Source organism: Typopeltis vanoorti, chromosome 2 (genome assembly GCF_054136105.1).
Source record: "Typopeltis vanoorti isolate ZY-2024b chromosome 2, IOZ_Tvanoo_1.0, whole genome shotgun sequence".
NCBI lineage: Eukaryota > Metazoa > Arthropoda > Arachnida > Uropygi > Thelyphonidae > Typopeltis > Typopeltis vanoorti.
In genome coordinates this window covers 179191454-179204968 of record NC_143550.1, presented here as the reverse complement: position 1 = coordinate 179204968, position 13515 = coordinate 179191454, and the positions used below count along the sequence as shown (strand labels likewise).

The following is a 13515-nucleotide window of genomic DNA, read 5'->3' as shown; positions in this document are numbered from 1 at the left end:
CCACCCAGTCTTGAATTCTGCCTTTCACCAATTTCTCCAATATTTTAATCAACCCATTTGCCATTCTTCCTGAGATGCTGATTGGCCTGCAATTTTCTGCTTCTGTCTCAGACTCTCCTTTATGCAATAGGACTATTTTGTCCTCTTTCTATTCCATTGCATTGGCACTTTTCCAGTACTGAAACTTAATTGAAACAGTTTGGTCAAAGGAACTGATTATTTCTTTGCACATTCTCGTAATGCACAGGCCAATATGTCACCTAATCCTATGACTGTGCTCGTATTGAGGTTCTGCAATATTTTAAGCACCTCCATTTCTTCAGCCTCTATTCTCCTATTAATCAGTGTCACATTTAGCACTGCAATGTCACCACATAGATGGTGCACCCTTGCAAAATTATTACTCAGTAATTCAACTATTTAGTTTTCTTCTGTTACATCCCCACCATCAGCACTTTTATTTAAGCCATCCTTATATAGTCATTCCTCCTTTTACTTGCCACAGAAAATAACTCCTTATGGTTTCTTTTGGCCTTATCAGCTAGCTTTTTCTAATAATTAGCTTGGGCCTTCCTTATTGCACATAAAGAAAAGATTGCGTAAGGATTCTAAATAAACAGGTAATCAGCATGCCATTCTTGCTTGTGCTTTATACTGCTCATGGGCATGCTGATTACCTGTTTATTTAGAATCCTTACGCAATCTTTTCTTTATGTGCAATTCCTGCTTAACGAAGCTGCTCATCCATCTAACTCCTACCTGATTTATCCTTCTGACTCTAGGTATATATTCAGATATTGCTTTCTTCAAACATCCCTTGACCACTTACCTCCCTTCACCAATAACATCTTTACCCTTCCAAATTCTAATGTCATTGCTCTGCTGAAAGCTGTCTTCTCAGCTTGTCATAATCACCTGCTTTATAATTCCATGTATATCCCTTCTTAATAGAAAATTCTGCATGTCTGATAATCTCCCAGGTCATGACTACATGATCACTTTCTTCAAGCAGAGGCTGCTTAGCTAGATTGGTTAGTGTTAACTTCTCGGATGCAGTATCAGTTCCAGCACTCTTGAACCTTGTGTTCCCTCCATTATTTATTGAATCAGGTAATTATCTCTCATTAGCTGTATAAATTCTATTTCCTTTCCTGTGACCATTCCTCCCAGTCTGTGTCCCCATAGTTGAAATCGTCTATAATAATTACTTGCCCTCTACTCATCATGCTAATTTGTGAGTGCATCTCATTTACATTTTTCTGTATACCCTGGATTATAGCTAGTAGCAGCCAATTGCATATTTAGGTCCTGTTGGCCTCTATCTTACACCAGATAGCCTCAAATGAACTGCCCTCTAATTCCCTGTCCTGATATACTATTTTTTTGGCTTTAATTTCTCTGCTGTCATTAGCAAAACCTTCGCTCTCCCTCCCATCCTGTTCCTTCTGTCCTGTCTGATGACACTTTATCCCTTAAATTCTATTCTATGACCATATCACCCTCAGTCAACAACATCTCCTTAATGCCTATAACGTTTGGCCAAATTGTGCTAACCAATGCCAAAAACTTCTCAATGTTATTTCGAATCTTCTGACATTAGTGTACATGAACTGCAATACCCCCTTCATCCCACAACCTTCCTTACACTTTGTGTTACTTAGCCAACTAAAGTTAACGTGGGGTGCTACATTTTGCATCATGTGATCACTCTTTTACTTACTAACTTCTAGGCTGTCTGAACCCACACTCATCTGCATCCCCTTTCTCCCCAAACATTCTAGTTTCACTGACTTTGTACTTCCGAACTCTCACTGTACAACACTTTCTCAAGATTCCTAACACCAAATCCATTTAGATAAATGCAGAAAAAACTGAAATAATGGTGGAAGATTCAAGGGAACCAAATAAGATTCTTGTGTCCAATCACAGAATAATGATTTGTGGTAAAAATATCAAACAAGTAAAGCTGTTTCATACATCTTGGAGTAACTATTGAAGAAGACAAGATGTAAGTTGGAAATATTAAGAAGACTTGCTATGGCAAAAGAAGTATTAAAGAAAAAGAGATCATTCATTTTAAGTAAGATATGTAAAGACATACAGAAAAGATTTATAAAAGCATTCTTTGGTCATATTTTTATATAAGAATATGTTGTGCGACATGCTGTTGGAGAGCAGAAAAGAAAACCAATGAAAAAGTCATGTGAAATAAAAGAGAAATGAATATTGAAGATGATAATCATAAAAAGAAAGATGAAATTTCTTGAACACATATGGAGATATAAAAAATGGATTATAAACATATTAGAAGGGAAGATAGATACCAGTGAAAAGAATAAGAGGATGGCTGAAATATGCATTCTTAGAGGAAGTGTTTAGATTAATCAGAAGAGGTTATGAACTACTAAAGAGGAAAGTCAGAAATAGGATGTCCTGGAAGAGGGAACTCTCCTTGGTGACAGGGACTGTACCTTAGAATGATGATCATAATGAAATCATTATCCATTCACAAACCGATTTCTCCTGACTCTCAGGAGAAATCATTTTACCATTTCACTCAGTAAAGTGACTTAGTCCTGACCTTTCCAAAAATATGTCATCACTCTTGAAATGCAAACTAGCTATTAATATAGCACGAATTTTATGTTTCTGTTTTATCAATTGAAATGTTTTAAAAATTTAGACTTATTTTCTTTTTCTCCATTTTCTGTTTACTACAGGACTATAATTGTTTAAATGAAATTCTAGTAAAATATTCTGAAAAAGTAAAGGCTTATGATATTTTAAAGTGGAAATAGGTAGTTTTTTTTAATTAAGTTTTAATTGATATTTGTTATAGGTCAGTGGAGGTTTGATGGTTTTAAAGCAGGAGATATGGTGCCGTTATTGCAGGAGAAAATGGCCATCCTTTCAGGTGAGTTTGAATTTTTTGATGAGGAAGGTTCACTCTCATTTTATTCTGACAAAAATTCAATATTAACCAAAATGGAATGCTAATCCTGAACTGTCCTCTCTGTTGTTGTTGATGTCTCCAGTGTGCTCCTTAAAGGATTGGCATTCCATTTTTCCAACACTCACCACAACATTGAATGAGATAGGAGTTCTGTGCCATACATAGAAGATGACTACAGCTCTTGCAACATAAAAGAAGCTACAGTGGTAATCTGCTCACAAGGTACTCTAAACACAAACCAAGAGATGATCCTATGTGACATTTGGAAATCACTTATACAATTGCTCAATATCAGAGTTTAATTTCATGGCTAACTATAGGGTGCACCTGCTGAACAATGACTGACCATGTGCTAACATCCACCCTTCACATATTTATATTGTGAATGGTTCCTATACATTTGGTATTTTTTCAGTTATGTATTGGTTCATAATCAGAGCTTGTTGTCTTAAGTTTATATGTGTATGTGCATCAAAACCCAGGTGAAGCCACTAGTTAACATGGTGAAACTAGTCGGTTACTAGTTATATCAAATTCTGACCAATAAAACTCAGTTCAGTTATCTTATTATGTCAAATATTTATTTTTCATTGGGGGGGGGGGGAAGGGCTGATGTATTAGGATTATAAAATGTTGTAATTTTCATCTATCTATATAATTATATGGCTAGATGAAATATATTATATAGCTATATAATATCTATATATTATAAAATATAATATATACTATATATATATAGAATATATTATATAGCTAGTTATATAATATATGTAATTTTTACGACGCACAAAACTTGTTTGTTTTTTTAACTGTTTATATTTTTATAAACTCTTTATATTAATATGTGGTCTCAATACCGAAAACTACCTACAGAACTGCTTAACCACAGAAACCTACTTTTACATGCCTTGTTGGTTAAAGAGTAGATATGCCATTCACTTGGACAACTAAACCAGCAAAAGTACATTGAAATCAATAGATTAGTTTGAACTGGGTATGTTATACATAAATGAACAAACAGAACAGAAGGAAAAAAGGAATATTCGAAGACTGAAATGGAAAGGCGGCATTATCTAATATACGTGGGTGGTCTGAAAAGTTCTCAGCCTCAACCATAAATGGCAACACTATCGGCAAGATTTTTTTTTCCTCAGTTGGTACATCTGTCATAAGCATCGATGTGAAATTGCAAGTCATTCTATCAAGTAGTTTTTTATATACAGCTGTCGGAAGCCAAAGTGTTGTCTGTATCCCTTGAAATGGATAAAATTGAGTATCTTGCAGTTATAAAATTCTTTGTAAAAGAAGGTTTAATGCCAAAAGAAATTCATTCGAAGTTCATAAAAGTTTATGGGCATTCTATTCCTTCGTTTTCAACAATTAAGAAATCGGCTGCCGAGTTTAAACACTGCCTTGAAGATGATCCATGTGAACGTCCAAAAAGTGTAACAACATCAGAAATGATTAATCATGCACGATATGGTATTGGACAACGACCAGCGAGTCAAAGTGCATGAAATTGCTGAGACAATAGGCATTTCAAAAGAACGTGTAGGATACATTTTGCATGAAGAATTTCAAATGAAAAAGCTTTGCGCAAGATGGGTGCCGTGCAGATCAAAAATGCACTCGCATGAATATCTCTGAACAGTGCTTGGAGCATTTTAACAAGAATAAAACTGATTTTGTGTGTCGATTTATTAGTATGGATGAGACTTGGATTCACCATTACACACCAAAATTCAAACAGCAGTCAAAACACTGGACAGAAGCCAGTTGTTCAGTGCCAAAGAAGACAGGGTCATGTCATTGGTATTTTGGGATGCTAAGGGCATTTTGTTTATTAATTATCTTGAAAAGGGTAAAACAATAACCAGGGAATATTATTCCGATCTCTTAACCAGACTAGATGAAAAAATTTGTGAGAAAAGACCTGGTTTGCAGAAGAAAGAAATCATCTTTCATCAGGACAACGCACCTGCCCACAAGGTGTTTTGGCAATGGGAAAATTAAGGGATCTGTACTATGAATTGTTGGAACATCCACCCTATTTCCCAGATTTAGCTCCCTCTGACTTCTCTCTCTTCCCAAAAACTAAAACTCTTCCCTGCTGATCAGCATTTTTCTTCGAATCAAGAGATGATTGCAGCTCTAGAGGGGTATTTTGCAGATCTTACTGATCTGCAGACCACCCACGTATTAAGGCTCTGAGAGTGAACAACTGGAGGACTTGACAATGAATAAGGCAGATTGGCAAACAATTATGAAGACCAGTGCCCATAGCTGGATTGCTAGCTTTCTGTCTGGATACATGCTGCATGAGATAATGGATGGTTCTATATCCTTTCACCATTCAACTAATGCCAGGGTTCCATAAGATTCTGTCCTCTCACCAACCCTCTTCCTTCTCTATATCAATGACCTACTTCAGTTGATCTCCATTCCAATCCACAGTTTTGCAGATGACAGCACATTGCACTCCTCCCTTTCGTTTGATAAACTTTACTCTTCACAACTCACCTCAACCTACAGAACATCAACCATCACCGCCCTCAATTCTGATGTCCAAGCCATCCTCCATTGGGGTTCAGATTGCCTTGTCAATTTCAATGCTAATAAAGCCCAGATTTTGTTTTATTTCTCATAAGAAAAAGAATCATTTTTTCCCAGTATTATTTTTGACAATACTCAAATTTCCAGAGAATTTGAGATTTCTCTTCTTGTAATTACCCTGACATCAAGCCTCTCCTGGCATAAACACATCACAACCATTGTATCCTCAGCTTAAAAAAAACAAACTAGGATTTCTCTTTTGCTCAAGACATTACTTTACTCCTTGAACAGCTGCTAACCTTAATATCCCAGAAAAGGAAAGTCACTAGTGATGTACCTCAGGGGTCTGTTTAACTTGTATGTTCATTTAAGTATAAAGAGCTAATAAGCTTAAGAAACTCTCTGATTCCGATCTTTGAGTTTCTTATTCGGTTTTAAAACTATGCGGGATTTAATATCCCCTTAATTTAAGTAATTGTATGTTCATGATATTGGTGAAGATTTGGATGGAGATATTTAGGTGTTTGCAGATGATGCAAAGTTGGGACTGACTATGAGGAGTAGAGATGTTGTGGCCTTACAAGAAGACTTGAATAAATTCAGTGATTGGGCACAGGAATGGGGATGTGAGTTCAATGTTGCAAAATGTGAAGTTTTAAAATTTGGGAAACAAAGGTGAGAAGTAGAATTTATGCTTGGTGGGGATATATTGTCGGAGGCGAAGGAAATAAGAGATCTTGGGATGATAGTAGATAAGGATCTGAAATTTAGGGGACACATTACAAAAATTGTAAAGACAACACAAAGACTTCTGGGAATGATGCGGTGGACACTAACTTGTAGAAGTAGGGAGATTCTTGTTCCATTGTATAAGACTTTGATTAGGCTACACATGGACTGCTGTGCCCAGATTTGGTCACCTGGTTTTCAAAAGGATGAAGAGATGTTGGAAAGGGTCCAGAAGCAACTGAACTGAGGTAGTTTCTGACCTCTGGAATGTCAGATATGAGCACAGATTGAGAAGATGCAATTTACAGAGTCTAGTGGATAGGAGGAAGAGGGGAGATATGATAGAGACCTACAAGTTAGTAAGGGGTTGTTATAGGATCAATATTGGAGAGGTTCTACAGAAAACAGTGGGAGATCAGGGGAGAACCAAAGGTCATCCCTGGTAACTGTATAAAGAGGGTGTGAGCAGGGGAGTGAGAAGCAGGGTTTTTTTTACATGCAGAGGTGTGAATGAATGGAATGCCTTGCCTGATAGTGTGGTGTCTGCAGATAATTTGAGTATGTTTAAGGTGCAGTATGATGAGCTGTGTGTATAATAAGATGACTTCCTAGATGAGTCTTTTAATAATAAGAATAATAATAATCTGTGAGCTACACATAATGTATGGTGTTCCACTATTTTTTTATTTTTATTTTTTTGTGCTTTTAGGTCAACAACTTTTTTATTTTAAACAAGTTATGTTATATATGAGTCTCAGTAGCTCATTTGGTTTTGACAGAGACCTTTGGTTGGAAAACCTTGGTTTGAATCTCATCTGTTATATGAAGAACCTTTATCCGGTCTTTTCAATGAGTTAGCCAGTCTGATATGGAGGTTAAGGATTTTTTCCTCCTGAAAACATGAGTTTTTTTTGTCCCTGAAAACAGTTAAACCAGCTTCATGAACACATATATCTGTAGAAAAAGAATACTATTGAAGAAGGAAGGCAGTACTCTTGGAAAGAAGTCAGTGGACACCCTCATGGGAAAGGGGCATCGTGCCATGTAATGAATCGTGTGTTTGTAGCTGGTATAAATTGGAGGAATATGATACTGCCCAGTCAGTGCAACCAGGTCTCCAGGAATATAACTTAAATACCTACTAGCGAGAAAAAAAAGTTTAGTCCCTCAAGGTATCGTTTTACTTTATATATATATATTGATATTAAAAACCCTTAAATGTTACAAAACAAAATAACATGGTCTTTAATTGTCAGTATTCATTACATGTAATTATATTGAAATAGGCTCTCCTTTAAGGTTGGTTTAAAATGTATGCCACAACACAGCTCATCAAAACTCAGTTTTTGGTTTCGTTCATGTATGTATTGTTCATAATGATGGATGAATTTATATAAATTTTCCATAAACAGTAATTTAAGAAGGAAGACAAATAATAAAATTCATTAAAAAGAGAAAGTAAGTAGCATTGGATGTCGTGTCAGACTCACTTTTCATAATGCACCCAGTCACATGTTCTGGTTTTTGACTTTTCTTTGTGAGATAAGTAGTTTTTAAATAATGTAAAATTTTCACATATTTAATTACACTAAGCAAATTCATGTTGTGGTCTGTGAAAATCAGCTCAGGATAATACTATGTTACAATTGCATACTTACTTAAGGGGTGAAGGTGTTGGAAGGATAGAATATTTAGACGTACTTCAATATTTAATTAGATTGTTTCAATTTTTATTTTCGTATTTTTAATTACGAGGGGTGGTCTGAAAAGTTCTCGGCCTAACAATGAAAAAACGAATTTATAATTTAAATTTTTTTTTATTTTTCAACATAATCTCCCTCAGACTAATACATTCATTCCAGCGATGATACAGCGCCATTATCCCATCTCGGTAGTGGTTCTCAGTAAGATCTGCAAAATACTCCTCTAAATCTGTGATCACCTCTTGATTTGAAGAAAAACACTGACCAGCAAGGGAGAGTTTTATTTTTGGGAAGAGATAGAAGTCAGAGCGAGCTAAATCTGGGAAATAGGGTGAATGTTCCAACAATTCATAGTGCAGATCTCTTAATTTTCCTATTGTGAAAACACCTTGTGGGCAGGTGCGTTGTCCACATTGTAGATCTGGAAAAGGCATATGACAAGGTGTGAAGAAAAAAGCTGTTCAAAGTGCTGAAGTTAACGATACAGACTAATTACACTGTTATTCAGTATATGAATCACATTATAAAAGAAAGTGGCATCATCATCAAATTCCTGCCATGTACCCTCAAGGGGTGTACAGGATATGATAGTACTACATGAAAAATTTACATCATTACTAACTTCCTACCTACAATCTTCCTCCAAATCAGTCTGTTACTTGTCAAAACTCCAACATTATCAGATCTTATATTTTTATCATCTAAGGCACTTTGTACCATATCAATTCACCTATACCTTGGTCTTCCTTTGGGTCGTTTTCCTGCCAACCTGGCAGGAAATCTGTAATCACCTCTTGATTTGAAGAAAAACACTGACCAGCATCTGCATGGGTAGCCTAGTAGCTTTGTGCTTCGCAACTATATGCCTGGGGAAGGAATGTCCTAGGTTCGATTCCCGTCGTCGACGTGAGGAGCTTAAGGATCTTCCTCAGCCATAGCCAAGTTAGCCAGTCTTGGGCGTGGGCAGCAGGGTTTTCTCCCCCAGTTTATCTGGGGTTTTTCATTCTGCAAGCAGGCAAGCCTACCCCGTGAACACACGGATCTACAGCCATAAATACTTAACCCCCCCATGAGAGGGCTCAACTCACCCCAATATGGATGTGGGAGAAAAGGCAGGAAACTCCATACGAATAAATAAAATAAACTGACCAGCAAGGAAGAGTTTTAGTTTTTGGGAAGAGATAGAAGTCAGAGCGAGCTAAATCTGGGGAATATGGTGGATGTTCCCAACTATTCATAGTGCAGATTCCTTAATTTTCCCATTGCCAAAACACCTTGTGGGCAGGTGCGTTGTCCTGATGAAAGATGATATTTTTCTTCTGCAAACCAGGTCTTTTTTCACGAATTTTTTTGTCTAGTCTGGTTAAAAGATCAGAATAATATTCTCTGGTTATTGTTTTACCCTTTTGAAGATAATTAATAAACAAAATGCCTTTAGCACCTCAAAACACTAATGCCATGACCTTTCCTACTGATGGAACCGACTTTCTCTTCTTTGGCACTGAACAACCGGCTTCTGTCCACTGTTTTGACTGCTGTTTATATTCTGGTGTTTAATGGTTAATCCAAGTCTCATCCATAGTAATGAATCGATGCACAAAATCAGTTTTATTCTTGTTAAAACGCTCCAAGCACTGTTTAGAGATTTTCATGCCAGTGTGTTTTTGATCTGCTGTGAACAAGCGCAGCACTCATCTTGCACAAAGCTTTTTCATTTACAATTCTTCATGCAAAATATATCGTACAGATTCTTCTGAAATGTCTATAGTCTCAGCAGTTTCACGCACTTTGACTCGCTGGTCATCCAATATCATATCGTGCACTTGATCGATGATTTCCGATGTTGTTACACTTTTAGGCCATCCTTCATGTGGACCATCTTCAAGGTTGGTACGGTCATGTTTAAACTCAATAGTCCATTTCTTAATTGTCGAAAATGAAGGAGAAGAGCGTCCATAAACTTTTATGAATTTTGAATGAATTTCTTTTGGCGTTAGGCCTTCTTTTACAAAGAATTGTATAACTGCACAATACTCAATTTTATCCATTTCAAGGGATACAGACAACACCTTTGTTTCAGACTTTGTTTAAAACAAACTACTTAATAAAATGACATGCAATTTCGCATGTTCCAAGTTAGAAAAAAAAACAAACTTGCCGATAGTATTGCCATGAATGGTTGAAACCGAGAACTTTTCGGACCACCCTCGTAACAGCTTATTTTGTTGATGAAATTATTTTGTAAGAAAAGTACAATATTAGTTATTTTTAAAGAATAGGTTGTTTATTACATATGATGTGGATACTGTATATATGTTTAAGATTAATATTAAACTAAATGAATGCTTTAATTTATTAGAGAATTATTTTTTATTATTTTTCAGTATTATTTTACTGCAAATGATAACTGCCATGTAATTTATTGATTAAGTGAATTGAAATTGAATAATTAATTCAGCAAATTATTGATAAATTGTGCTATTCCATGTATTAATAATCAGTGATCCCATACTGAGATGAAAGCGCAGGGAGTCAACTGCAAGTGTTACCCACAGTGGACGACCCACCACTCTCACCAAACATGACTGTAGGGTGCTACAAAGGATAATATGTGAAAACCGCCATTTGTTGGCACATGTTGGATATGGTGTTCTGGACATCGACTGGAACATGAATCTGCACAAAAACACTCAGAACCAATTCTCACAAAATGGGTTTCCATGATAGGACCACAATATGCAAGCACCGCATTATCCAAACCAACATGCAGCATTGTCTTCAGTGGTCAAAGAGAACGTACAGTGGGACTTAGAAGATTGGGAAGCTGTGGCATGGAGCGATGAATCACGCTGCACCCTCTACTGAGCAGATGGATGGGTGTGGCGGATGACCAGTTCACTGGGCATCTGCCACACCCATCCATCTGCTCACTGCCACACACACACACCCATCCATCAGGGTCATTGTTATGAAGGTTGGATAAATAGTAGATTACTGTTTATGTGTGTATAAAATTCGTTAAAAAATGTTGTTGGAATCAGAAAGACTACCACTATCATTCTGTGTAGCTCACATGTTTTCATTGTTTAATCTTTGTTTATCAGTTGTGCTTGTTTAATATGAATTACTCACTGATGATGATACCCTTGTAAATTGGACAAAATTTTTATTGAAATAAAATTTTCATGTTTGTTCCTCCATTGTTTAATTTTTTTTTGGGTTTAATTCGGTTACTATATTTCACAAAACTCCTTTCCTTCCCTGCATGTGCCCTTTTCTTCAGTCCTATGTTGAAGTGTCCCATAATGATTGCTTGCCATTTATCTGACCACATTGGGAAGGCAGTTTGCCATTCTGATAATTGAAGAGGTCATTCTAATTTGTTGATGGCATTGACATTTCCTTTTGCCTTTCCCTGCCTGTGGTATCAGCCAGATATGTAATTGTCCTACTGGCTTTTATTCCACACCAAATAGCTTCAAATGCATTGCCACCTTCCCTAATCTCTACCCTCCTGCTGAACTTCTACTTTTATGGGTTGCAATTCTGCTCTCACTGACAATACCCCTCCAGTTTACTCTCACTCTCTCTGTATCCTGCCTGTAAATATGAGATTCCTTACATTATATTCTTGACAGTGGCCTTGTAACCTTAGCTGCCTTGGCTGTAATTTCAAGCATTCACATTATATTTCAAATTCATGCTTTCTCAAACAGCATTGTTTAGGATATACAGATCTACTACAAAATTACTTGCAGTAATTTTCTCCTTACTATCCAGTTTTGGTCTACCAAGCGTAGTAAACATTTGCAATTTTGGGACTGAAACTGGTGTTAGGGAAAAATATTTGATTTTAAACTGCAAAGTAATAAATAAAATAACACTCTGCCATAACGGTACTTACCCATATACGGTACTAATGTACTATAGGTTGACCAGCCAACCTCTTGTATATGGGCCCAACATAAAACAAACAAAACAAATAAAGCCTAACATCCCGACCAAATGTTTCACTCTCTCTCTCTCTCTCTCTCTCATACACACACACACACACACACACACACACACATTCCTTTAGCCATTTCAGCCAGGTATGCAATTGTCCTACTGGCTTTTATTCCACACCAAATAGCTTCAAATGCACTGCCACCCTCCTGCTGAACTTCTACTTTTGTGGGTTGCAATTCTGCTATAAGGGTAGTAAACATTTGCATTCTGATAATTGACACCCACACACACACACACACAAAATAAATCAGACATAATCCCAGAGAATATTAAATATAAGTGTACAGTAGTAAAATAAAAATTGTGTTATCAACTTTTAATAATAATAATAATAAACAAAAATAATGAAACTCTTTGAGTTTCTTATTCGGCTATGAAACAATATGGAATGTAATATCCCTTAATTTAAATAATAAACCTCTTTTCGCAGTATAATTATTCAATCTTCTTATTAATTTTGCACCATCATTTCTATCTATGATATTTCAAAGTAACAGTATAAAGAAAATGGTGCAAATATACTCAAAAAAAATGTTGATTTAATATCCATATAAATTGTAGATTTCTTCATATGTATATATTATTAATATATATTAATAATATGTGATAACAGTGTTTGAACCCATATATTAATAACAATATTTGTTATGTGAGTAAAAGTGATGTTTTACTTGTGCCTAATGATTTGTCTATTTTTAGGAGGCCGAGATAAAAGAGGAGGTCCAGTTTTAACATTTCCAGCAAGGACTCGACCAGAAAGGCTGAAAACAGAAGATTTAAGAAGGCTATTGACTTACTTAGCTAGTATACCATGGTATTGTTCCTTGTATTTTCAGTGAAGTCATGTTAACTCGGTTATGCTTTTAATAATAAAACTGAAGAGCTTGTATAGCTCATTGGAAGTGGCATTTGCACTCCTCAGTGCTTGGCTGTCTGAAGAAAGAGCATTCTAAGTTCAATACTATTTATTGACTAGAGGAACTTTTTTGTAAGCTTTCTTCAACTGGTTCCCGAGTTAATTAATCTCTGGCACAGGCAAGCAGGTTTTTTTTTTCTTCCAGAAACTTGCTTTTTTTCATCCCTTAAACTGAAGAAAATCGACTGTGTAAACCTACACTATTTCAGACATTAAAAATATTATGTTATGGTTAGGGACACAAGATGGCGTCAGTTGTTAGCTATCTCTTCATAGGATAATTAGTGGTAGTCTTGGGCCAGCTATCTCTGATTGGCTACCAGTGGAGATTGAACTGCCCACTCAGTCTCCAAGAAGTTAGATAGGCTAAAACGGCCTTGCTTACTCCCTATAAGAGAATCAAAGGCATTAACTGATATATATATATATATTTTTTTTTAATAAAACCAAATTTCTTAATTATGTTTATAACTTCTAAATTTAATGAGATGTTTTCTTTACATATTTGAATTAAACGCATTCTGGTACTGTAAAGGTTTATTGAGACTTACTAATGCAAGTGATTTCAAGAATAGTGGTATTAATTACAAACAATAGCCACCATCTAAACAACACAACCAGTTATTTTGAACTTAGATGTTCTAATGATTTAT

The 13515-nt window shown here is 35.9% G+C and overlaps 1 protein-coding gene across 1 annotated transcript in view; it reads left to right on the top strand.

The window, feature by feature from the left end:
- Positions 1–13515, top strand: part of trio (trio Rho guanine nucleotide exchange factor) — a 1056141-nt gene that overhangs the window by 64273 nt on the left and 978353 nt on the right. Inside the window, exons 2-3 of the mRNA XM_090403001.1 lie at positions 2840–2914; positions 12646–12760. Coding sequence (XP_090259127.1) covers positions 2840–2914; positions 12646–12760 — 190 coding nt within the window. The remainder of the gene's footprint in view (positions 1–2839; positions 2915–12645; positions 12761–13515) is intronic.